The 27,629-nt window shown below is 38.2% G+C and overlaps 1 protein-coding gene across 1 annotated transcript in view; it reads left to right on the top strand.

Moving 5' to 3' along the window:
- The window catches only part of LOC102381758 (neuroligin-4, X-linked-like), a gene marked incomplete at its 3' end in the record, with an annotated part of 210,222 nt that overhangs the window by 81,840 nt on the left and 100,753 nt on the right, over positions 1-27,629 (top strand). Inside the window, exon 2 of the mRNA XM_006034294.3 lies at positions 15,482-16,315. Within this exon, the coding sequence (XP_006034356.2) occupies positions 15,844-16,315 (472 nt within the window). The remainder of the gene's footprint in view (positions 1-15,481; positions 16,316-27,629) is intronic.

Genomic DNA, 27,629 nt, shown 5'->3' with positions numbered 1-27,629 from the left:
AGATCTTGACATGCCCAGAATGTAGGAGAGTTCCTCTGATCTAGGGTCCCCATGTGCCAGGGTTGTCAGTAAACCATGTGTACAGCCCTGTTACATATTCAATTTTTAATGGTCCTTGTGCACGAGGTACTCCTGGATCTCAGGGTCCCCTGTGGCTGAGATGTGTCAGTTGTCTAGCTCCGCAGGACAAAGCAGTCAACCTGCCTGGTCATGGGGACCTTCACAGCTCCCTGCAACCCAGCACCAAAATGTGTCTTGCTTCTCAGCCTCTGCCAGACCTGCTGGCAAGGCAAGTACTATGTTGGGTTTTGGGGAGCCCTGTGGCTTTTCATGACCAGGCAAAGGAAACATCTCCCCCATCTCTGTTCAACACCTATTAATAGATCTATCATCCATAAATTTGTTTTTTGAAACTAGCTATGCTCGCTCCATCTTTTACCTCCTGTGACAATGAATTCCACAAGTTAGCTACATGTTGTATAAAAAGTTTAGTTTTTTTCCCATTTCTGCAGAAATTAGATTTAAAAAAAAAATCTCTTTCTGCATTGGGATAACAGTAAGAAGGGGAAGAGAGTGACTTGTAGAGAAAGGCAAGTATCCTGGTGGCCACAGTCATCAAGTGAATCAGACCATTGTTTTGACCTAGGCCCCTTTCACTGACTGCTTAACAATTGGGATATTCTAGAGTGGCAGATTTTGCTTTTATGCTTTTTTCCAGAATCTCATTTTGAACCTGCAGCCTTTGTTGACATTTAATAGAAAGTGGCTTTTATGAAAAGTTTTGTCTGAAATGAGTTGTCTTTTTAACTAAAAGTTTTGATTTCATAAAAACATTTCAGGCTGGTCTATTCATTAGTACGATTTCAAGTTATGAAAACATAGAACTCTTAGGAACTAATAGATGATGCACAGTAATGTTTGAGGAAGGAGACTCCAAGTGACAGTCTCAGGAAGAGAATTCAGGAGTCCTGTTAGACCACATTAAAATTGCTTTTGTCTTTGAAGAGAGATTTTCAGTGAAATATCTATGACTGGTATTTGCTTACATTTGTAGACAGAATTTGGCAAATATCAGTGAATCAAGAAATGTGTGTTCTGTCCCTTGCCTCAAGTCATTGTATGCATTGGACCCTTTCTGTGCAAATAGGCTTATTAGCCTTGTCACACTATCTTGCAATCACAGCACATTGTCACATTATTTTAAAGAATGTCATGACCTCTCTGGCATGTTGGCTTCAGGCATTCGAGTTGCTGCTGTATCTGTTCAGTCATGAGAAGCTCAAATTCCCATCACTAATGGTCAAGTTCAGAGCTGAATAATATACACTTAACTGAACATTAGAAAAAACAGAGACCATATGTCAAGTCACTTAGAAAAGATATCCAACATCCCAAGGGAAATGTTACTAGCTGAGATGGAGTAAATGCAGGTGGGAAAACAAGTACCACAGAAAAAGTTTGTTTGCTGTCTTACGCATTGTTAATCAGACCATTATACAGAAAGATTTTAAAACATATAAAAGCACATACGCTATTTCATTTTGCTGAGAACTAGAAAGGAATGAAAAAGGTTTAGAAATACTTTACATTTAATCAATGATGTCTCATTTTTATTTGCATAATTATCAAATTATATGGACATATATAAGCATTGCCATCCAGACATTGCCATGACCTATCCAGTAAATTTTTATCATTCTTTGTTCTTATAAGAACATACTTTTAAAATTAAACTGTGATAAAGGTAGTTGTGTCTGGCCAATATGCCATTTATTACTGGAATTGTGTCCTATCTAATTGTCCTAAAGAAAAAAAAATGCTTATTTTTAAATTGGAGGAGGCAAGTGCTTATGTTAAATACATAACGATTAAGAAATAATAATTCCATGTATTATAACCGCATTTATGTGGAGATCCAAACTCCTGTTTGTCTTGGGTATTTAGTAGGCTGTCCTTTGTTTTCGCAGGAAGAGTTATACACACTTCTCATTTTTTGAAAGATTTTCTCATGAAAAATCTACGGTTAATGAAAACATGACTATTTTCATAATTCCATCATTCTTTTTGATAGCATATAAAATGTAGACACTGAGAATAAGAGTGGAAGCTGGAGGCAGGAGAAAGTGAGATGGGACTGTGCAAAAGATGAATGGGTACCTGTTTCTGAAATGTAAATGGTGATTGTCATTTCAAAGTTAGAGAACTTGATGACTGACATTTGCCTGGTATTTTTTGAGCAGAGTATAAAGGTTGACAAAAATGAGTATCTAAACATAACAAAAAATGTTTATAAAAAGAATTGCTCTTCAGGCTTTGTTTAAAAAATGCATTACAACTAACTATATAGCTATTTAAGGCCAGTCATATGAGCTTCAGTATTTGTTTGCTTGCTTGCTTGCAGTTTGGAGGTTAAACAGGGAGGCCATTAAAACCAAAACTACTGAAGAATATACAGGCCGGTTTTACCACCATGCTACTCCATATTAGTTTAATTCCACAAAAATCAGCAGAGTGCCACCAGCATATACCTGGAGTAATGCAATATTAAATGAGACCCTATGTAGAGACAGTTTTCGGATCGCTAGGTAATAACGCTGAAACAATGTCCTGCTGACAGGAAAAGCTGATTTTATTTTGTCTAATTTTGGGGATACAATTTGCAAAATTATTCCCTACTTACAAATTTTTCTGGATTTTTGCATGTGATGTCACCAGAATTCCATGCTTGTGCAAATAAGTATTCTTCTGGGTTGAAAAGAAAAGGTTATTTTTAGGTTTTAATAACAGTGCATTTGAAATGTTTAGCTGGTTATTCAAATCCACATTAATTTTGAATTGAAGATGGCCAATCATTAGATTCTACACTTGGAAAATTATAAATTTGTTATACTTTTCAATGTATAGAATCAAATTAGTGATGGTTGTCTTAAATTTGTCCCCCACATTGTTGTAGTGAGGAAAGCAGTGGTGGTGGGTGAAGGTCCAGACCCACCCTCCATACCTGTAGCCCTTACCCGTTCCATGACCCCCTGTGCCTGTCCCTCCTGCCAATTCCCCCACCCCATGTTGCCTCTAGCTGCTGACAGCCTGCCTGGCCCCACACCCTGGTGCCTGTGTCTGCCCCAGCAGCACCTGCCCCACTACTGAGAGTCCTCCACCCACTTCTACTTGCCCATAACACATGCCCTTACTGCCTGCCCTCATCTTCTTACCCCTCCTTTGCCCCCCCCTCCCCCCCCCCCCGGCCCCTGCCCCTCTTTCCCCCTGTGCCCCATCCTCTCCTTCCACTTTCCCCTCCTGTACCTGCCCCTGCACCCCATTCCTTCCTACCCCTTGCTCCCCCTGCTACCTTCTCCCACACCCCCTGCTCCCCCCAGCCACCTGCCTCCTTTGCTTCTGTCCCTTATGTCTGTGCCTGACCCCTGCCACTTGCCTCCCACACCCTCCCCACATCCTCCTGCTATTTATTTTCTGCTGCTCTGCTGTGCTCTGGCTCCAGGGCAGTCAGCAGCAGCATTCTGAGCCTAGTCCTACCCTGCTCATCCAGGCAGAAAGAAGGATGGCATCTCTGGGTTGGGCCAGGTCAGGGCTGGAGGGGCTGGAGCTGGAGTGGAGGGGGAGGACCAACTGAGTTTGTCACTTCCCCAAGATACACAGGCAGGTCTCCCCTGCATGCCCCTTCCCCTCAAGTTTCCCCTATGCTTCCCTGGCCATGTGCTCCTCACCGACCACATGAACCATCCCAATCAGGGGCAGGCAGTGGCTCAACTCCAGCTTTGGCTCGAAACCCAGGGCTGAAGCCAGAGCTAAGCTGCCATTGACCCTTTGCAAGTACTTCAGATGAGGATTCTTTCCCCCACTGCATTATTTTGGTTGGTGGGGGGGAACTTTTCATGGATTGGAGTAAATATGGTGACTAGATCTCTATTTATTGACAGTGAAGTTGCAGAAGCAAAGGATGTTTCTATTATCACATTTACAGTAGTAAAAAACCTTTCCATTTTAAACTTATTACCCTGATCTAGGAATTTGTTCCTTAAGGCACACTGGATCTTGATCACCAGACTATTAAAAGGGTGTTGTCAAAAAGAACAGCTTTTACACAGTACAGTAAACAGTATCTCAACTGAAGTTGAAGGTTACATAAATTATCAACACTTAAAAGCAACCAAAGCAAACAAAGTAAATGCATTTCAGATTGACAAAATGACTCAACCCCTGGCTTGTGAGTCAGATCTTGCCCTTGTCATGTGGGGCCCTGCAGCATATGACCTCATGTGCTAGATTGATTATGCAGGGTAGCATGGGGTCCAATACAAGCACATGCAGTTGGTCAGGGCCTCACAGCATGTGGGACCAGGACAAGGTGGCATGTGGCTTTGGAGTCTGAGCCCGGCACACAGGAATGGGCAGGGGTAGTGATGCAGGGCCTGATCCTGTCAGGGGGAGGTGGTGCAGGCTCCTAGGGCCTGATCATGAGATGCAGAGTTCAATGTGGCCCATAGAGACCCCACACTTTTCATCTTGCCTGTGGGACCAAACGATTGGGCACCATTGGCTTACACCCTTCAGTGCTTGCCAGTAGGCTATATATATGAGTTTTCAGCTTACCCAGGTGGAAACACTTCCTCTGATCAAGTCCCTGCTGAATTTTATTCTTCAGCTTCACATCCCTTGCATCCTAGACAGCAGAAGTACTTTATATAGGGGGAAGGTGGCAGCTCACCCAAGTGGAGATACTTCCTTTGTAGGAGTGCTGGCTTCCTTCCTTCTGCTCCACAGACCTCCAATTATAGTTGTAGCAGCTTGAAATCCCTTGTCAAAATCCAAAGAAAGCATTGATTGCTTGGTTTCTGGATTGTCATAACCAATTTGATATTAATTAATTCATCAGCAAAGCTAACCACGCTTTATCATGCATCAGCAGATGCATAACAAATAGATCCAAGGAGGTGATACTTCCCCTCTATGTGGTATTGGTCAGACTGCAGTTGGAGTACTGCATCCAGTTTTGGGTGCTGTACTTCAAGAAGGATGTTGATAGACTCGAGAGGGTACAGAGCAGGGCCACTCATATGGTTAAGGGCTCACAGGACAAACCCTATGAGGAGAGACTGAGGGACCTGGACCCCTTCAGCTTCCTCAAGAAAAGGCTGAGAGGTGATCTTGTGCCGCCTACAAATTCATTAGGGGGACGCAACAAGGGATCGGAGATGCTCTGTTCACCAGGATGCCTCGGGGTAACAAGGAACAATGGTCACAAACTGACAGAGTGCAAATTTAAGCTAGATATCAGGAAAAACTTCTTCAAAGTAAGGGTGGCCAAAATTTGCAATTGGCTTCCAAGGGAGGTGGTGCTCTCCCCTACCTTGGGGGTCTTTAAGAGAAGGCTGGTTGGCATCTGGCTGGGGTCATCTGACCCAGCATTCTTTCCTGCCTAGGCACGGGTTCGGACTCAATGATCTGTTGACCCTAGCATCAATGAATCTATGAATTAATGAATTAAGTAATAATTTCTTACACTTTACTTTTGTGCTAATATTGAGATAAATTCAGCAAAGATTTTTTGAGAGATACATTTTGTTATGTATTTGTTAAGAGGGTTTTTTCCACTTAACCATCTCTCCTCTAATCTTCAGAATACTCCAGTCTAGAAACTGCACCTGATCTTCTGACTGAATTCACTTAGTCCTGCTTTTCACTTTAATTTCATCTGATTGCTGTAAAAAACCTTAACAAGTCAGAATTTCTGAGTCGAAAAAAGCTTGACTTAGTTCTAAATAGTGTAAGATTTAATGTTTTCAAGACTTTTTAAGAAACTGAATACATTTTTTAAAACTCTGTACAAACACTTGTTAAAATTAATTAACAAACCTGGTGGGTAAAGTTAACACCCTGATGTTTTAAACAATATTTAATCCTTTTCTCTGGTTATCAGACTGTAATGAAACATTAGAGTAATAAACACAAGAGTTTATCATGTGCCATGTATACTCACTTTACTGATTTTGATGTGGTGTGTTTTGATTTTATCTTGGTAAGGGGAGGAATTTTAAGAATACAGAAAAGTACTGATTCCCATATTAATTTGTTAAATTTCCAATTTGAACAAGGTAATTTATATATGTACACCCATGTTAGTCTAAGGCCATAGGTAGGCAAGGTTCTTTGGGGAGGTGTGGTATCTTTTATTAACCCAATTAAGCAGTTGGAAAAAAATTATTTTCAAGCAATGAAACACCACTATACCAACCTCTCCCTCTCAGAAAGAAGGGCCATAGAATCTCTAAGTTCCAACCACCAAATAGTAATAAAACCAACAGATAAAGAGGGAGCTGTAGTTATCCTTAACTGCAAAGACTACATAAAAGAATCCAACAGACAACTCTCTGTCACTACCTACTATTAAAAACTAGAGGAAGATTCAACTCCCCCTTTCACCTCAGAACTCAAAACCACCATCACATTGCTTTCATCTGAACTACAAGAAAAACTTCAGACCCTGATCCCTACACTACCCAATCCAGGGACATTTTACATGCTCCCTAAAATCCACAAAAAGGGAACAATTTCCAACCATGGAACCCTAACTGAAGGGTTTAATCAGATCCATCCTAAAGCTTCTCGTCCCCAAGGACTGAGTTTTATCCAAGACGCAACAGACTTTCTGTGAAAACTAAAAAACATAGATCACCTTCCCAGCAATACCCTCCTAGCCACCATAGATGTCACTAGCCTATATACCAACATCCCACACCAGGATGGCATCCAAGCCTGTCTCATGTATCTATAAGAGCAAGATTACAACTCAGAGTACAGACCTCCGGTATTACTGAATATATACACTTCATCTTTACACACAACTTCAGTTTCAACAACCAACAGTTCCTTCACACCATGGGCATAGCTATGGGCACCAAAATGGACCCACAATATGCCAACCTTTTTATGACCCACCTGAAAGAAGAATTCCTGAAGAATTGCACCATCAAACCTGTGCTATATCTGAGATATATAGAGGACATCTTCATCATTTGGATCTAAACCCTACAGTCTCTGATTGATTTCCATCACTAATTCAATAACTGTCACCTCTCCATCAGACTCTTTCTGGAATACTCTAGCACCAACATTTCCTTTTTTTTCCATGATCAATATCCAAAATGGTAAAATACAAACCACCGTATACAATAAACACACAGGCCAACATACACATCTACACAGAACCAGCAATCACCCTAAATACACCAAAAAAGCTGTAATTTACAGCCAAGCTCTCCAATACCACCAAATTTGCTTTGAGGAAAATACCTGTGGTTGTCACCTCGCAACTCTCAAAAGGGCTTTCACCCAACAAGAATACTCCTCCAGAGAGATAGATCACACTTTTGAAAGAGCCACCCAGATACCACACAAAGAATTGCTGTAGTACAAAAAGAAAATCCCTATGAATTACACACCACTAGTTATGATATGCCATCCTTCCTGGAACCTATACAGAAAATCTTTACACAGTTGCATCCCCAATTAGACGAAGACCCAATTCTTAAAGAGATCTTTCTAGAACCACCGACCCTAGCCTTTAAACAAGCACCAAACGTTGCTAAGCTCATCACTAGAAGCAAACTTCCTGTGACCCAAACCACACCAAATGGATCCAGATCATGTCAGGACAAGAAAAAGGTAAAACCTTCCAACACATCTCCAGCACTCCTACAATAACCGCACCTTACAACAGAACCATCACCATTCCTTGATCTTACACCTGCATCTCCAGAAATGAAATATATCTCATCAATTGCACCAAATGCCCTGATGGAAAATATGTAGGAGAAACCAAACAATAACTGCATACCATAATGAACGCACAACAAAAATCCATCAAAGACAAAACTATCCAATTACCTGTGGGTACCCACTTCTCACAAGACAATCACTCCCTCTCCAGTCTCTTAGTTCTAATCCTCAAAGGGAATTTACAAAACACTTTTTGTAGATGAGCCTACGAACTTTACTTCATAAATCTACTGGATACAAAAAATCTTGGACTCAACATAGACATTGGGTTTATGACCCATTACAACCTGCCTGACATCTAACACACCAGGTAACCTGCCTGTTAGCTGACCACTTGTTTTTCCTCTACTCCCCGCCTCCTATCTCTGCCTTTTGTCTTCCACTCATTTGCATCTTCACAGACTTGTTTACTTTAGCTTCTTTTCTACCTTGGAGAACTCATTACATCAGCAGAGTCTCCCATGACCTGAAGAAGGGTGTTTGTGCCGGAGAACTTTTTTCCAACTATTTAGTTGGTCCAATAAAATATATCACATCTACCCAAAGAGCCTTGTCTTCCTATAGAATATGTATATTATATATATGTGTATGTATATTCTAGTACATTATATAGGGATGTGTGTGTGAATGAAGGTGTATAATTAGCTTCTATTGTATTTTATTACATTGCTAACTCTGACTTCTAATCTTCTGCCCTCTTACAATAATTATTCCAATATGTTATTTTTGTTCAAAACTGTCATTGTTTTATGTTAGCTGGATTAAACAGTGCATCTGATTTTGAAGACCTCTAGTTGACTATTTAGAGCAAAATTCCTGTTTTTAAGCAGTCTACATGTTTGTGAATAGCTATAAGTCTGAAATTGAAAAAAAATCTAAAAAAGGGGGGATGCTATCACTATGATTTGATAAGTACAACCAAATTTCCCATTATTTATTTTTATTTAAAATATTTAATTCCACATATACTGCAGTTGTAATGCACTGGGGAAGTATGTACACGTATGCATACTTGAGCAAGGGTCCAGGCTGGAACCCAGATTCTATTCCTTTCCAAGATAACAGCCATCTCTGTAAGCCGTGCATGCTCTGATTTGCAGCCATTCTTCTGTACCCACAGAACTCCCTCTCATGGCTTTGAAGAGGGGCCAACTGCAAAAGGAAGGGTCTGTACAATGTCTGACATGTCTTTTGATAGTTAGAGTACTGTACCTGGGAAATCAGAGAGATATAGCTTAGACCCATGTTTGGGCATAGGGGGCATTTTTACGTGTGCTCCAGGAGGTATTGGGGAGGGGCACTGTAATTAGCGAACCACGCTAATTAATAGCACCTAAGAATCATGTGTATCAGTGTGCTTTACTTCAAGTTGTTCTGCCAAGATTTTTCAATGTAGGGACACTGATACATGTGATGGTAGGGTCTGTTGGAGTACATTAATTTCTGTGCTCCAGCTGTGACATGCTGGATTTTCAGCGTGTTGGAGCAGGCTCCCTGCACATGTGTAGGAGGCCAGGGTATCTGGCTTTGGTTAGGCCCTTCAGGGAAAGCAGGCAAAAATTACCATAAACTTACAGCATTCCTAAATTGTAATGCAAACTCATACTAATAATAGAAGAAATCCTGATTTAAAAAATGAAGTATTTAGATCAAATAAGATACTTATTTACACTCACAACATATATAGAGAGAGCACCAGTCTTCTTATAAGATATCTGAAATATTTTCCTGTTGGGATAACTCCATAACAGAAATTTCCTTGTGGTTCTTGAAAATACACTGTAAAAAAGTTCAAAGAAATGAACTCCTTTAAGTTTCAGTGTTTGCTCCAACTAATCTATATGCAAATAGCATGCCAAATACAACCTCAGAATTTGCAAGTACGCACATATTTACTTAAAGAGTAAATAAGGCTTTAGACAGACCAAAGAAAGCCTAGAATAAAGACGTAAGGATCATAAGTTGGTATTATGAAAAGTAGAGACTTAGGATCAACATGATTAAGAGAGTAACCTTGTGTTTCCATCTTGACCATGTTAAAGCCTCATAGTTTGCGCTCCCAAGTTGTTCATAGTTTAAGCATGCATAATAAGGCTACACACTGCATAGACAGGCACTAGGGCTGTGCAAAGCTTCGGTCCCTGATTTGATTTGGCGGAGATTCAGCCTGATTCGGTGGCCGAATCTCCAAATCTGAATTGAATCAGGAGACCCTTTAATCTCTCTGAATTGAATCAGAACGCTTCAAATCGATTTGGAGAGATTCAGAGATTCGGACATAGACACAGTTTAAATGTTTTTTCCACATACTAGGTACCAGGCATGGCTCATAAACGCTGCAATGCTGGGGCAGATGGAGCGTCCCACAGAAGCACGGGGAGCTCCCCAGTGCACATGGCAGCAGACCCAGAAGTGGACCAGAAGCACTTTCGGTCCACTTCCTGGTGTGCCGGCCAGCACGCTGGGGGCCCCCACATGCCCCCGAACTCAGCAACTGGCGCCTCCTGGGTGGGGGGGGGGGGCACAGGGGGGCCCTGTGTGCTCCCCAGCACACCTGGAAGTGGACCAGAAGTACTTTCAGTCCACTTATGGGTTCGCTACGGAGCACGTGCAGAGCCCCCCACCCCTCCTGTGGAACACTCCATGCACCCCAGCATCTCAGCATTCACTAATCAGACTGGTACCTTGAGGGATGTAGAAAAAACGTTTAAAGCTGTATCTATGTCTGAATCGCTGATTCTCCAAATCATCATCGAATCTTCAGATTCAGCTGAATCGAATCAGGGACAGTAATTCGAATCAACAAATTGAATCACTGTCCTCGATTCAGGCCAAATCCAAATCCTAATTGAATAGGTCCTGCTTCATACATCCCTAACAGGAACATGGCTACATGTGTGAGGACCTGAGTGTATGTTCTAGACAAAAAGGTTGAGGATGGGGAATAGGGCTTTCTTATGTTTTTGTAGCCAAGTACTGTGGGGACTGGAATAGGCTATTCTGACAGGATGTGGAATCTGCATCCTTGGAAGTCTTTTAAAAGCAGATTAGACATATACTTGACTAGAATGGTTTAGTCAGGGATGATACTGCCTTGAACAGGGAGTTAGACTAGATGAGGTCCAACCATGAGATGAGGTCTTTTCAAACCCTACCATTCTATGATTCCAATTTGTTCTTTTCTTCCTTCCCCTCCCTACCTCGCTTGACTGCCCAGATCCAGTCTCAATAGGAGCACCAGAGAGAAATCTGGATGGCCTGTCATGTAATGGTTAGAACAGTGTGCTGGAAAGTCAAAGAGGTGTTCTGTGTCAAACTCCTCAGGGTAAAGGGTGCCTAAAACAATCTCTTCTTTTCCTTAATCTAATACATGATAGTCATAATGCCCAGCTGTTTTTTTCTAGACTTAGATATAGATATGGATCAAGAATGAACATTTGTATGTAATTGTGCATGCATTTGGCCACTGCTTTGTCTACTGTCCATTCTCAGTCTTTGCATCCACATGTACAGGTATGTCCACACTGTGACAGGGAGTGGAATTCATGCCTGTGTGCAAGTTACAAAAGTGCCGCTTTCATAAGTAGAAAGCTGCCCTTTACATGCACAAAAGGAAACAGAGTATATTACAACTCTAGAGTTGGGATCAAGAATGACCTGGATAGTTAGAAAAAGTTTATGATCAGCCACGTGAAAAACAGTTTGCAATCAGCCAGTTCAACAAGTTCAAAGCCCTGAATTTGAGATGGAATAACTGCTAGGCCTAGGTGAATGGAAGTATTTGATTTGGATTCAGATTCACCCAATTCAGAGGACAGTGATTCGATTTGGAGATTTGGATCACTGTCCCAAATTGATTCAGCTGAATTGGTTTTGGAAGATTTGGTGCTGATTTGGAGAGATTTGGTGATTCGGCCATAGACTATAATGGGGAATCACTGAAATACCTATAACTTTGTCATTTTGTGACAGATTCAGATTGAAACAACAGGGATGGTAGCCCCTTCTGCAGGCATAAGGCCTGCCAAGTTTTAAGGAGATAGGTGCAGGGATTTCTGGGAAACTGTACCTTAAACTGTTCAAAGCAAAACTCGTGACTTGTGAGTTTGTATGTGTGTCAAGGCACAGCGGGATGAAAATTGCAGAGATGGTAGCTGCTTCTACGTCCCTCCCCAAGAGTACTGTGATTGGGAGGGGACTCAGGGAAAGATCACAGTTACTGGCAAGCTACAGATGTCAGTCTTTCTCCCCCTGCTCCCCCTCCCTCTTCTCAGTTTCTGTTCCCTTCAAAGACTGCCTTCTGAATCTCCAAATCTTTTTCTGAATCTTTTCCAAATCAATTCATAGGCTCTGAATAAATTCGGGGGGGGGGGTTGTCTCCTGATTTGATTCGGAGTCAGTGATTCGGCCTCTGAATTGGGCTGGATGTTCTCCGAATTGAATTGGCAACCAAAGCTTCGCACACCCCTAATAACTGTGTGCACAAATACAAACTTTAGAATGACTGGGTAGGTTGTAGTACTGTAGAGTGACCTGGAGGTTACAATAGATCATAAAATGAATACGATCCAACCATTTTTGAATGTTGCACAAAAAGGTAACAGCATGCTGGGTTGTATTAATAAGAACATCTCTTGCAAATCAGGGGAAAAGAGTCTTCTGCCCTATTCAGCATTGTTTCAACCTTACTTGAAGTACTGTGCCCGGTTTTAGGCCCCACTCTCCAAGAAGGATGTAGACATATTAGAGAGTCCAGTGGAGAACAATAAAAACAACTAGAAATCTGGAAAATTTGTCTTTTGAGGAAAGGATGAAATAACTAGAGTTATTTAGTCTAGAAAAGAAAAGATTGTGGGGAGTGGAGGGGCTGATAATAGTCCTTAAAAACCTAAAGGGTGATTATAGAAACATTTGGAGATGGCCTCTTCTCTTTGGCTGTAGGGGACAGGACTATAAGCAATGGACTCAAAGTGCAGAAAAAAAAATTTAGATGATAGGTTAAGAGAAACTTTGTGACTATGAGGGTGGTCAAGAACTGGAACAGAATCCATAGAGAAGCTGTGGAATTTTTAGATCCCTGGAAATTTTCAAAACTAAGTTAGACAGACATTTGCCTGAGATGGTTCAATCAAGGATGTTCCTGTCTTGAGGAGGAGGCTGGACTAAATGACCTAATGAGGTGCCTTCCATTCCTACTTTTCCATGAGCCTTTGATTCTAGGAGGTGGCATACAAGGAGAACTAGTGTTCAGAGCTGGTGGGAGGGAGGTGGCTAGAGGAATTTTGGGTAACCTATAGTTTACTGCCTGTGCCCAGGGCTGTCATTGATTCTTAAATCTGAAAATAGTTACAAAGACATACTGTTTAGATTGCAAGCCCTCTGGGGCTACAGTTATGGCTTATTACCTGTTAGCAGAACATATAGAACAACACACATCATTAGCTCTTTATAAATATTATGCACCTGGAATATATTTGTCTTCAGGATTCAGGCATTTCACCAATTTTCTAATAAAGATTGTGTGTGGTTCCTTCTAAATCTTTATTAAAGATTGAGATCACTTAGGAAAGGATGAGATTTCTTTTAGAAATCTTTCTTTTATCCAAAGTGAAGAAGCATAGCTCTGTTCTTTATTGTTCCTGATTTAAAATCAATGCCAATAGCTACTTATATTTTCAGGAGTAGATAGAAGAGATGAATTAATATCTTTATGGGAGAAAGAGCCATTTTAGAGAGAGGGCTTGAGTAGGCTGTACACCTTATCAATAAATGACATGTTGGTCTTTTCAATTCTAAGACTTTATTACCATATCCCATATCCCTTAACTGTGTAAGTGTTGCTGGTAATTATCTGACATATCATCCTTCAAACAAAAAGACTTCTGTTTATTTGTGGAATGAGTGGTTAATAAACAAAAAAATATATGTACGTGGTTATCTTTCATCTTCACATACTAATTTTCATTAAATAAGTGAAATTTACAGTATGAATTATCTTTCTCTAGAGTATTACAAGGTGATGACACATAGGAAGTATGATAATACTACAAGGTTAGGGCCAGATTCTATTCACCCATGAGGCATGAAAGTGGAATTAGGCACCCAAGTGTGCTCCTATTTCACTATGCTTGATTCTCTGACAATTTTTTTCTTAGTAAAGGTGGGTAGATTCTCCTCATCCTTGCTGCTTATGACTCAATGACCACATCTACACGAGATGCTGACTGCGCAGTAGCTGAATAAAACTGTGCAATAGCATGTCACAGCATCAACAGTACTAATACACTACTGCACAGTATTATTAGGGTACTGTGCAGCAGTGTCACTTAAAAAATATTTGCCAGCACTGCTGCACAGTAACCCCGGTTACGGCGCCTTTACTAAGTACTTGATTATATACGTACTAAATAAATGTGCAGTAACCACTGCACAGTAGCGCCTCATGTAGACACGCCTGGTCTTAAGGGTAAGATAATAATGTGTTACACAAGTAGATATATGAATGGATTTTTAGGAACTTGAATAGGAAGGAATAGGTTCACATTTAGATGCCTAAGTCCACTTGGCCATGCCCACTCATTCATAGTTGAATGGGTATCTGGCCTATGCATGTCAAATTATTATAAATCTACATATTATTATGAAAAGTTTATAGGACAATTTTTTTTCAATATTTTCTTGGTATCCTTGAACCATAACCAAAAATATGAACATGAAAGCCAGAAACTGAATGCCGGTTTCTGATTTCATATTGGTTTTGCAATCTGTTAACCTCACTAAAGGCAATGATTTTTTGGGGTGTTATCTTTATTATACAAACTGCATGGTTGGAATAAGGTTAGACAGGCCTTCAAATGAAAGCCTTCAATTCAAAAACTTGTCTGATTTTATTTCAACCACACATTTAAAATTGATGGCAAAAGCTATTTATATTTTCAAGATCAGATAGAAAAGATCTAACATATTTATTGGACCAAGAGCCCTTTCTGAAATAGAACCGATTAAAGAAATCGCCCCCAAAAAATCTTTGCCTCTCGCATAATTCCTGCACCACGGCTACAACTTTGCTCTAACCGTACTAACTTCACTTGAATCATTCTTGAGTTACATTGGTGAGATCCAGGTCTTGGATATTTCAGTGATTATTACTATTCTCCAGAGGCATGAAACAGAAGAACAGGAGTATCTATAAAATATAGATAGAAGAGACAGACTATTTACTGCAGTAAAATGTCAGGCACATATTTATTAAGTGAGTGAAAAAGAACTATGGAGACATGCATTTGCTAGTTTGTCTAAGCTAGTAAATATTTGAGAGGTGGCATTTGCATGGATGATATATTTTATGAAGAAATCAACATAGCTCAGGCCATATTTTAATTAAGGAGGGATCTGATGGGACTGAGAGTTGGTGGTATGGACAAAGGAATATGAATTGGAACTGTTATCTTCATATCTCAACCTTATATTTTTGTATGACTTCCAGCTTTATTTCTGAGTTGTCCTTAATTTATTTCCAAAATGGCTTCATTATAATAGGGATGACTAAAAGTTATGAAAGAGTAGATGAAGACTTTGGTGTTGAAAGATTCTGTATGAGTGTAATACTTTATTAGAATTTATGTCAGATTTTAGGGGTTTTTTCAAGCACTAATTTGAATTTTCTATTTCCTCTTGGCCACAGGCTGACTGACCAGGCTGGAATTAATTGGAAGGAATCATTGCGCTACTAAAGCAGAGTTACTGCTGACTGTCTTTTCTCCTCCACTTGTTTGGAAGTGTTGCCAGGATTAAGCCATCATTGGAGTCCGGGGATGGGCCTTAGGAACAAGGACTCCCTTGCTTGTCATAGCATTGGAATCTGTCTGTGGTCAGTTATCTGAGGCATCAGTACATTCATCTGCAGATTTTTTCACTGCCCGAAGAGGATTCTGTTTTACCCTTAACCTCATCTCCATATTGCCTTCCCCATTCCCTTATTTTCCTTGACTGATTAATTTCCCCTTGGCTGTGGAAGATTGAGCCCTGCTGATGGTGATTTAAACAATGTCGAGGCCAATGGGACTCCTATGGCTGCCTTTGATCTTCACTCCGGTCTGTGTCATGTTGAATGCTAACTTCCTCCTGTGGATAACTGCACTTGCTATAAGATTTACTCTTATTGATGGCCAAGCACAATATCCTGTTGTTACCACAAATTATGGCAAAATACGGGGTCTAAGAACACCTTTGCCCAATGAGATTCTCGGCCCAGTGGAGCAGTACCTGGGTGTTCCTTATGCCTCCCCTCCAACTGGGGAAAGGCGATTCCAGCCCCCGGAGCCTCCTTCCTCCTGGACTGGGATCCGGAATGCCACACAGTTTGCTGCTGTCTGCCCACAGTACCTGGATGAGAGATCATTGCTCAATGACATGTTGCCAGTATGGTTTACTGCCAATTTGGATACTGTGGTTACTTACGTGCAAGATCAAAATGAAGACTGCCTGTATTTGAACATCTACGTGCCCACAGAGGATGGTAAGTACTTTACTCGACCACAAGCCAACCACCAGTCCTTCAAGGGATGAGTAGCTTTTATATTGGTGTTATACAATGCCTCACACTCAATTTCTCCCATGTTAGCATTTGAACTCAAAGTGTTTTCTCTAAATTCGGCAGAAGCACCAAGTGTATAATTGTGGCATATTTGCATGAGTTTTATTATATCACCAAATTGCAGTTATATTTCCAGGCGGCAGCCAATGTACGCACTAATGATGCATCACTTGCAAAAGAGAAAGGCGAGAGATGGGGGTACCTCAAAACAAACTAAGATAAATGTAGTGCACATGTGAAGTACACAAAAGTATGCTTTTAAAAAAGGGATGTTTCTATAACCTAACATGTTTCTGTTCTTTTGGGTTTCCTGTAACACCTTTTGAAATGACATTTAAGTCTGCTTTATTTTTATCCATAAGATGGCTACAGTAAGTCAGTTCTGCAACTTGAGCAGTCCAGGATTGGGTTAGGGGGGAAGGGATCAGAATTTTAGTCAAGTTATGTAGTGTTCTTTAGTGTTCTGTTGCATAAGTATGTTCAGTAAAAAGGCCATTTTTACCCCATATCTATAGCCAAAAATTCCTGAGATTATTTCTCTACAAAAATCCTGGGAATAACATAAATAAGTGAATTTTTTCATGCTCTCACTTAAAAAGTCTCCTTTCATGAAGTGCTAACTGTTTCTGATGAGGTACTGAGTGACCTCACTTCCCACTGAAGACAAGGCCTCTTTAAATCAAGCATCAAATGACTATTGTTTATTATAGGATAATGGAAAACTGCAAAAGCAATGATATTTAATATTCTGCTGAAAGCCAATTGTTTCAGCCAAAGTGTAGTTACTGATGCATAACGCTACAGATTCCCCCTAGATATGCAAATCCCTGCACTCTAGCTGTGGGCTTATTTGCATAATCATGGCATTGTTATTTCTCAGGAACCGTGCTCTGAATATGCAAATTATGGTACTCCTACTACTATAATCCTTCTGCTCTGATTGGTTTTTGTATTTAGAATTTCCAAGTTGTTTGCCAACATAAGCATCTCACTGTAGTTTCCCATTCCCTTCAGCTGAAACATAAAACTAAAATATACATATATAGAATACTGGTACTGGGGTGATTTTTTTTTGAAAAAGCAAATGTAACTACCCTGCTGCAAGAGAGAAAGCATTTAAAAAAACAAAAAATGAAATGTATATGTGTGCGAGTGTATGTGGGGGGGTGAATCTATCTTCCAATTTTCCTCCATCCCCTGATCCCCTCAGCACACATTCCTCCTTCTAAAATGTCAACATGGATCTTGTCTTTAGAATAGCTCTTATATATTGCCCTTAAGTGTTTGATTCTGTGGTTCTTACTTAGTATATAAGACAACTTTGCAAACAAGGGCTGTGGACAAGGTCTTATTTGCTAACATTAGAAGAATAGCTGTATATTAATATATAAACATATATACGTCGATAACAGAAAATTAGCTGCCAAAACAGAGAGTACATTGGGTAGGGTGGAAAGACAAAAGCATAAATGCTTCAGAAGTTAAGTGTCAAAAGTATGTATTTTTTCTCCTTAAATCATTTTACCTTTCAGCAGCTGTAATTATTTTATATTGTTTTTCTTCTTTCTTTTAATATGTGACTATTTTAATTCAAATTCCCTATTATGATAATGGCTTGAGTAATACATGAGCTAGTAAATTAGTCTATAATGATGCAAGTTATTTAGCTAAGGATATTCTCATTACTTCAGCAACAGGAAGGACCCTCAAGTTTCATTGTGCAGAAATCTATCAACTGTAGGTTTTTAAATTAGCTTAATTGCAGGAAAAATAATGCATGAAACCCCCTAGTTCTCTAATTTCCCTATAATACAATATACCTATGAGTTTGCCACTCATTCTAATGTATGGGATAACAATCTCTCCAAAAAAAAATCCAATTTTGTCAGGACAATAAGTTAGTAGTCCATCTCTATGATTTGTTGCTGTCTGTGACTTGTGTACAAATAAAAATATTTTCAGTAGACTTGAGAGGAGAGTCAGAAATTCCAGAGTGAAGCTATTCACTTTTTTGTTTATCATTCATAAGTCTTACTTTTACAAGTTAACTGAAAAAAAATACACTTAGCCTGAGTTACTAAATGTGTGACCAGCTACTCATAAAGATGATTAAAGTGAACTGGCCTATAATTCAACCTCTTCTAAGCTTCTGTGTCACCAAATTGTACTAAAGGTAAATTGCTTTGAATTGTAGTCCATGCAATCTGATTAAACACATTATGCTTCATTATATGATTGTTAGCTGGCAGAAATAAGCTATGTTGTTATGGAGACAGACCATGAAATTAGTTTTTGATGCAGAAGTCTGAAAGTAAGCGACTGAGTTAAATTCATGTTTTCAATCGTTTCTCAAGTACAGATTTCTTTACAGGCTCCCTGAGAATGTTTTGTGTCTTTGTGAAAAGGTGGACAGAATAATCCAAACCCAATTAATGCTCTGACTATGAAATTTATCTGAATCTTTTTTATGTCTCCTTATTTTCTTGCAATTCCAGTGAAAAGAAACTGCTGAGCATCTCTAATGCATCAACTGTGGTCACACGTGATACTTGCTTCCTCTTCAAACCAATTGTACAAAAACCTAATCAAAATGCAGCTCAGTTTTGCAATTTGGGAATGTATGGTGTGTGCTATCATCTACTATGTTTAAATTCAGGTCTACTAATACTAACTACCTCTCCTGTTAAACTCATTGGATTTGGATCTAATTCCATTTATATTCTTACAAGTAAGAAGTAACTTCATAGATAGTTGAATAAATATAAACCAGAGATGAATCAGGGCCAATAACTAAAAAGTTATTATTTATTAATAAAAATGCATTTGTACAACTGATACTAAAATGTTTAAACAGCACATTAGCTGTCAAATTATACAACAATCTGTGATGTCAAAAGGCAGGCTGCCTAGAAAATTAAGAAATTAAAACACTCTGCTATTCATTTTAACATTTGCTTTTACTGTATTGTTGATTTTTTTAATCCTGTATGAGAAAATATTTTTATGCAGTCACAATATACTGCTTTTTAATTATTTGAAAATTACATTTAAAGTGCAATGAAAATCCTCTCAAGTATCCCCCAACATTAATTTTTAAAAATAAAATAATAAAATTTTATTTCCACCCTCTGCTCAAAAATACTATATATATATATTCTAAATTGAAAAAATAAACTTTATGAAGCAAATAAAAGTAAAATATCTAGCAGATCATGTATCAAGTCAGTTCATGTAAATGTTTTGTTTCCTGTGCAGCAGAGAATAAAAAATATTTGCAGGTTTTCTCCTGGATATTTTATGTCCATCATTCAAGGAAAAAGAAGGAAAAAAATAATGAGAAGCCAGGACTACTATTACTACAGTTTTGACTTGTGTATCTATCTTTTCATAATGTATATGAACAGTGACTGATTTGGAGCTGATGATAGCAAAATGCTCATTTATTGTTTTAAGTGTCAAAATGTGCTCTTTTAAATGACAAAAGAATTACAAAGAATATAATTTATAATAGAAGTTGGAATTTTTATCTCAAATTGCTAATCAAGAAGTAATAGTGGGCTTCTCACTTCAGTGTCTATGAGTGTACTTTATGTGCAGCATACACAGTACAAATAAACTTATATAAGGTTATTTTACAAGTGCTACAGACTGTAATATTCCACAAGAATACTTGAATGTCAGTTTTGAGGAGGTCAGCTTAGGGAAATGATATTGAGGACAGTCTGTTTATTATATCTTTAGTCTGAATATGGGTTTAGTGACAGCGGGGATGCTAGACTAAAGAGGACATGGACTCTTAATCGGCTGTGCTTAATCTTTAGCCTTTATCATTTGAATCTGTGCATGCTCTAAAGGGCATTGCTAGCTGCTATCATTACTAGAAAAATAAAATGTAAACCAAACATAACCATTAAAAAAATTATTACATTTTGACTGGAGAATCTTAAAAACTTCCTCACTATCAAAACATGACAAAACATTATTTAAACATCAACAAATGCTTTTATTTGAATCCCTAATTTATTAAGATCAAAAAAGGAAAGAAAATTTTAAAAAATCATCTTTATCTTCCTGGTTTGGTTAAAAGTGGTTTGATCTATGTGGCCCATGATTTAGTGTGCTGTGAAAGGAAGTATTTTTTACAATGTGCTTGGCTATGCAGCAGCTCTGTGTCTGTCAGAGATTAATTAAGGATTAATTAAGGAAACTAAGGAAGTTCTTATTTTCTTCAAGGCCTTGCTCAGCTAAACTGTTATGCAGGGTTTTGAATCATTTAGGGCAGTGCTTCTCAAAGTGGTGGTCCACGGACCGGTGCCGGTCTGTGAGCCGCCGGTCGCCAGTCCGCAGCGAGTTGCCAGGAAAGAAAGAAATATATTTTCTGAAACATAACATTGATATGTCATAGCATCACAGTTCGTACGTTCCAACACTCCAGGTGACGTCACGTCATGCAAGGTGAAGAAAGAGAAAGAAACAGCTGGTCGCGCATTTGTGTAGCGCTGTTACATGCAGTTGCTGTCACCGGCTGAACCGGGCACCGGTCCCTGGCCCACTGGAAAAAATATTGACGGTCCACCACATCAGATAGTTTGTGAAGCACTGATTTAGGGCCCAATAAATGAATGTGAAACCACAAGGAAAGGCAGTAGCCCATGCTACTTTGCAGGGATGAAAGAATGAGTTTATAATATCTTCAGTCTGTCCTCAGTTAAGGGGAACTGTGGATATTCTTTAATCACAGCAAGAATTTTTACTGCCAGGTAAGAGGGAAAAAAAGAGCTTAAAGCATCAGCATGGATATCAACAGTAGCTATCAAAAGTGGTTAAACAAACAGCAAGGAAACACAAGCAAACAAGTAAAAAAGACTTAGTGAAGGATGAAGAAAGTGCATCTGAAAGGAAATATAGCTTGCTTTTATATGCTTCTATTTGAGATCTGGTGTATATAATTGCCTATCTGGTTGCCTATAATTGCCTATATATGGGTGTATATATCTGGTGTACATATTGGCATTTTGGAATTTTTTTTAAAAATAATTTCTATTGACAGATTGTGTGGGTTGTTTGTTCAGATAGTGAGAAAATTCTCATCTTGATTCTCATTCCAATAAAAACTGAGCTTCCCAGTGATAACTTTAGTATAGGTGGTACAAGGCTGACGAAGGGTAGGATTAGCTTCATTTAGAAAATATACACCTTTTGTCTGAAAACATAAGCTCTGGTCATTTTAGTCAATAAACACATGACTAAAAATGTTGTATATAGTATTCAATAGTATATTAGTGTGTGTGTGTGTATAATGTATACATATACACTATGTTTATATATCAGCAAAGATACCCGATAAATATGTATTGCAAACCTATTGGGCTGTTTTATAGCTTTGAGTGGAAGTCAGGGTAGTGACCAGGGATCCTGGTTTTCTCTGATAAAAAAAAATAAAAATCTGCAACTTTCGGATTTAAAAAAGTAACCCAAAATTCACATGTTTTCTGTGATTAAAATGAAACACCACTATCTCTCTCTCTCTCTCTATAGTTGTGTTTCATTTTAATCATGGAACAGGTAGATTTAGGGTTACTTTTTTTAATCGAAAAGTTGGGGATTTTTTTTTTTTTATCAGAGGAAACCAGGATCTCCGGAAATGACAGATGCCATTTTGTATGTAACATGCCTTAGTCAGATATTAGTGTGACAAAGGTCAGAATATAATACTTTTAAAGAAAGTGTCCTCCCCACTCTGTATAACTTCTATAAATGATTTACATTCTATTGTGATCTGTTATGTATGACATCCTGAAATTGTTACACAATTAAAGCATGCTACATGAGAGCTGCTAAATAATGATGTGAATCAAACTATATCTATTAACATTGCTGAAGATGTCACCTTATGCTTTGCATTTTTATTAATAATGTATTAGTTTAACTTTTGATTACATACTAGGTGAATATTATACCATAAATTTAATTAGCATAGATTTATGTTGTACGTGTGTCTCTGAGCATAGGAACATACATGTGTTTTGGAGGCTAGCTCTAACTTTAAAGTGATTTGGAGTGTCTATGGTCAGTTTTTCATGTTTTAGTAATATGCAACTACAAATCTGAAATAAGAATCTTTATTTCAGTTGAGAGGTGGAACTGTTGCGCTATTAGTAGGTAAAACTACAGTGTTTGCTTTTACAAACTGAGCCTAAGTATGAACTTCAGCATAGCCTACCCTAGTTTGCAGGTTCAGTAGTTCCCTATCTGTCCTTTGACAAGCATCTTCTTCAACTTGTTCAGCATGATTCTGCTATTTTTTCACTGTTTTTAGGTTTGAGTGGATATTTAAAAAATGCTAGTTCATTCATTTATATTTACATATACACTAGTCAGCTCTATAAATTTAAACTAACTAACCTGGCACTTTGTGTTTACTTCTAACATCAGTCCATAACATTTTCACTTTTATGCCTTATTACATATTCCTTGTAAAGGGAGCTATATTAGGTGACCTTCTGAGGTCCCTTCCAGGTCTACTTTCCTATTCTTCTATGATATATATGCAGTGAATGACTTATAATAGAATAAGACTTATCATTTTAAAGTTTCAGGTTTTAAAATTAAATTGTGTACTTCAATTAAAATCTCAATAATGAAACATTAAGTTATATTTAAATGAACTCCAGGATAATAAACAGGTTTTGGGCTTTGTTTGCTTCCTTGTTTGGTTTTGGCAGGCACCAGTGCTTCAGAAAATTGATGCCTTTTCATCATATAAACTATAGATATGCATTTTAGTGTCATTATCATCTTTCACAGACAAAACAACAACATTTAATGTTTCCTCAAGCCAAAGATTGTTACAGTTTCTATCAATAGCTTGTTTATTTTTTAACCTCTGCTCATGCTGAAATCTTTCAGTCTATCTTTCTGCTTTAGAAAAATCAAATTCAGATTTATAATTCCCTTGTTACTTAAATGCCTTATTGCCTTACATTATGTAAGAACAGCATATCTGTTATTACTCTTTTGGATAATAAGATATATCCTCTAGCAAAATGTGAGAAGGGATTAATAACAGATAAAAATGACAATACAAAATGATAACACAAGATTTATAACATAATTCAGATTAAATAAATTTAGCGGCATAACAGTAGCAGATGAGGGGGAAACTTCAGTCTCTGTTTTGAAAGATAAATTATTGTTCCCATTGTGTCAGCTTCCCTGAAGCCAGTTCTTTCCCTGTTAGAGTCCAATACATCACCTCCTTCTAATCCAGAAATACTGCAGCATCTGTGGAAGAGAAGAAAGCATATGTCTGACTTCCACAGTGAACCCTCAGCCTAGGAAGATAAAGCTATGCATAATCCGGCCCTTATTTTTTCCATCCTTCTTTTAACAGTAACAAATATCTTCTGACACTGAAGAACAGGACTGTAATCTAGATAAAATAAAGTTCTTAAAGCCATAGAGCTAAACTCAGATTTAATTGCTGATTTCAAAACACTGCTCTTGTCTCCTAGATTTGCCCATTTCACAGGTGTTTAAAGGATTGTGCCCAATTAGTTTTCTCAGGAATATAGTATGGAATGAAACCTTATACCCAGGGTTAAAATTATACATCCCCCAAAACTTATAATACTGTACCTTGGGAAGAGTAGAACAGGAGAGGGTTCCCCAGAGAATGATGCCTTCAGTGTATATCTGCAAGCATGGAGGGAGAATTCCCATAGGGGTTGTTCCCCTTCCTCTTGCACATGTTGTCCCACCCTGGGGCATGGGAGTGAGACAAGTACCAGGTCCTGGTGCACCTATCATGTTGTCACTCCTCTGGTCAAGATGCCTTTTGCAAGCACAAAGAGAGAATCCCTATGGGAGTTTCCCTTGCCATGTTTGAAGACACTACAGGGAGAATGATTCTCTGGGGACCCTTTTGAATCTCCTGCAGAGGGAGACAGTGAAGAGAGATCCCAGCACCGGTCTGCAGGCCTGGAGTGGGGAACCACTTTAGGAGTTCCCCTCTCTGCTTTTGCAGGTGCACCCCAGGGAAATCTCTTGCAGGGGAGATGTACCATGCCTCAACACTGGGGGATGTGTCTGCAAGATTCCCACCTGCATATGTGGGCCCTGTGTCAGGGTGAGGTACCAAGGGTCCCTTTCCATCAGGATCAGGCCCCTGAACCTTACAGTGAACAGATATCAACTGCAAAAAAGCAACACAAACTACTATTAAATTCATTGCTGCCACAACATTTTAAGCACTTGTGGTACAACAAAATTCAATGAGATCTGTTCACTTGGCTTTTCTCCTACTGTACAAATACTTACAGCCACGCAAAGTTGACACAAAGTCAACCATATTGTAAATGTTACTGTTGCATCAATTTTGTCTCATGCTTACATATGAATGTGTGTGGAGTATTTGGCTTTATGAGTTTTATATAGATATATATCTATATCTATTGATCTCTATATAGCTATCTGTATCTATCTAGATGTATAGATATAGATTATGTATAGATAGATAGATAGATAGATACCTTATGCAATTTTTTCTCTAGATCTCTCAAACTTAATTTTTTTCAACTATTTTGCAGTCTTGAACCTACATTTTTACATGATCTTATTAAGACTAATAATTACAGTAATTTTTTCCTAAAAAATAAAAAAAATGGCTGAAGGGAATCTTACTAAGATAGATAAAATAAACATAGTTTGCTACACAAATCTATTCCAAATTTATGGAAAGTTCAAGGGAAAAATCTCTCTTCCTTATGGCCACTGGGGGTTTGGGAATTACGTATTTTGTAAGCATAACACATGTTAGGCTAGAAGATAATCTTCCATGAGAAATGGTAGAAGCTTCTTTACTTGCATTGTTTCAAACAAACAAACAAAACCCCCAGTAAGCACGATCAGCAGGAGTTCTACAGAACTGGATATCCAATACTGTGTAACCCAAATGTACTTTATAAATAAATATAAAATGAATGAATAAATATATAGATAAATAATAGTTGGGTTGCACAACTGCATTCTGTGAAATTTCTCCTAATAGTTTTAAGATGGGTATATATGTGTTTGTTTATATATGCTCAGGTGTGTACAGACACATTCATTCATGTGCATGCATATACTTAAGAAATAACTTCAAGCACACTAAAAGTATGTTGAAAGTATCACTTTTCCCCTGCTTTTTCCTCAAAATATCCTAGATAAAAAGGGATGAATTAAATAGAAAATAAAACAATCAGCAAACTGAATGTAAGCCTGTTGAACTATTCAGTCTCTTCCATTCCATTTTACTTCTGTTCCTTTTTTAAAGTGAAATGTCATTATTATGGGTATTTTCACATTTAGTGTACATTACACATGATTTGAATTAGATGAAATATTCAAATAATGGTATGTAATAATATAATATTGCAATGTTAATATAGTAGTCTTTAGACAAATTGGTCAACCTGTGGTGCATGCTATGAGTGGTAGGGCAAGCCTATGTGTGTGGTATGCAGCAGATCAGGGAGAGGACAGGCAGCATGATGGCAGATAAGTCAGGAAGCAGACATTAGAGCAGCAGATTGAGCAAGGGAAGCAAATCAGAATGGCACTGAGGGATGGTGCAGGACTAACTTGTGGCATGATTGCCAGGAAGGTTATCCTCAACTGCAATAAAGTACTTGGTATTATTATTATTATTATTACACATGGGCATAAGATAAATACATATTCTTAATTCTTATATACTTATAAGAAATATATATCCCTCTATCCTTCTTTAAAATGCAAATAACGTGCATCAGTATGTGGCTGGCTGTGAAAAAACAAACAGAACATAAATAATTATTAAAAACTATGAAAATGAGTTAATTCAAACAGTTCTCCTGCTCTAATGAGTGAAAAATCTATTATATACATGTTACAATAAAGGGAAATGTTCTCATATAATTGTATATGCTACAAACAAAATTGTAGCTAAGAATAAGTATATTTGTAATGCTAAGCTAACTCTTTTTGATATATAGATATGGGATTTTAGTGGTAAATAGGCTTCCAGTTGATGCAGAAATGCTTAGCATTTGGTTGGTGTTAAATGGATTTTTCATTTACAGAATCTGACACACTTAATCTAATAGAGAAAACCTATGCTGTGATCACTCACATAGTACAATATTTAGTTACTTCTTGTTTTGTTGTTTTTCCAAGCCCTCATGGTTGAAATCATTGGTATCTATCAGTAAAAATTAAATAAATATACATTGGGACAAACTAAAAGCTTTTCAAAATGTCAGAAAAATCAAAACCTTTCATTATTTATGGTTCATACACTTTTTAAGAATGATCCTAATGAGATGTTGTAATATTACAAATGTACTTTCTTTGAAATATTTATAATTGGGTAAAGATGATTTGATTTTTACTTAAGGAATCTGTTAAACCCCAACTCCATGTGGCGCCCATTGACTAGGGAGACAACAATTCAATTGCTCATGGATCCTGTTACTCATTAGCCAGAGAAAGCAGGGAGCAAACACCAGTGCACTTTGCTCGAAACAGCTTTTTTCAAAATGGAGACAGCTTCGGTCCAAGTGCCAAAAAAACCCAGCAAACCGGGGACCTGCCCTGAACATTAGTTCTTTTTACATTTTATACAGCTTGATTCATGCTCATTAATATTCACTCCACCTCTGTTCCTCCTTCTGTTCCACCCATTTCTCCTCCCATCTCAAGCTCCACTTCTGTTTACTATTTACTTCATTAAAATGGAATTGCTTATGCATTTCATTCATTTACGTGTCTCTCTGCTAAGAGTGCATGCTAAGACTTTGACCCTGTCTTCTCTCGGTTGACTGTGGTTTCTTGCTGGTTCTTTATGGTTCTTTGCTGATTTCAGCACCATCTCTAAGGTCTTGCTTCTGATTTTTCTCCTAACGATAGCTGGTGGGCTGCATCTTTTTCTTCTTACACAATGGGCTCTAACACTATGATCTTGTTAGAAAACTGCTTGCCTAAGCGTTTGCAATGTTATTTTTAATATATCATTCTGCCTTATGACCAGCAGCTTTTGCTGAGACACAGATTAAAGCCTTGTATTCAGCTGCAAATCCAGTGCCCCCCAAGATCCAAATAGTGTCACCCTAACAGAGTCAACCACTGTTTTGCTGGGAAAATTGAAATAATGGATTTTATATATATATAAAAATTGAAATTATGGATTATATATATGTATATAGATATATATATC

Source organism: Alligator sinensis, unplaced genomic scaffold (genome assembly GCF_000455745.1).
Source record: "Alligator sinensis unplaced genomic scaffold, ASM45574v1 scaffold286_3, whole genome shotgun sequence".
Lineage (NCBI taxonomy): Eukaryota > Metazoa > Chordata > Crocodylia > Alligatoridae > Alligator > Alligator sinensis.
Note: the sequence above shows the minus strand (reverse complement) of the source record. Positions and strands in the feature narration are given on the sequence as shown.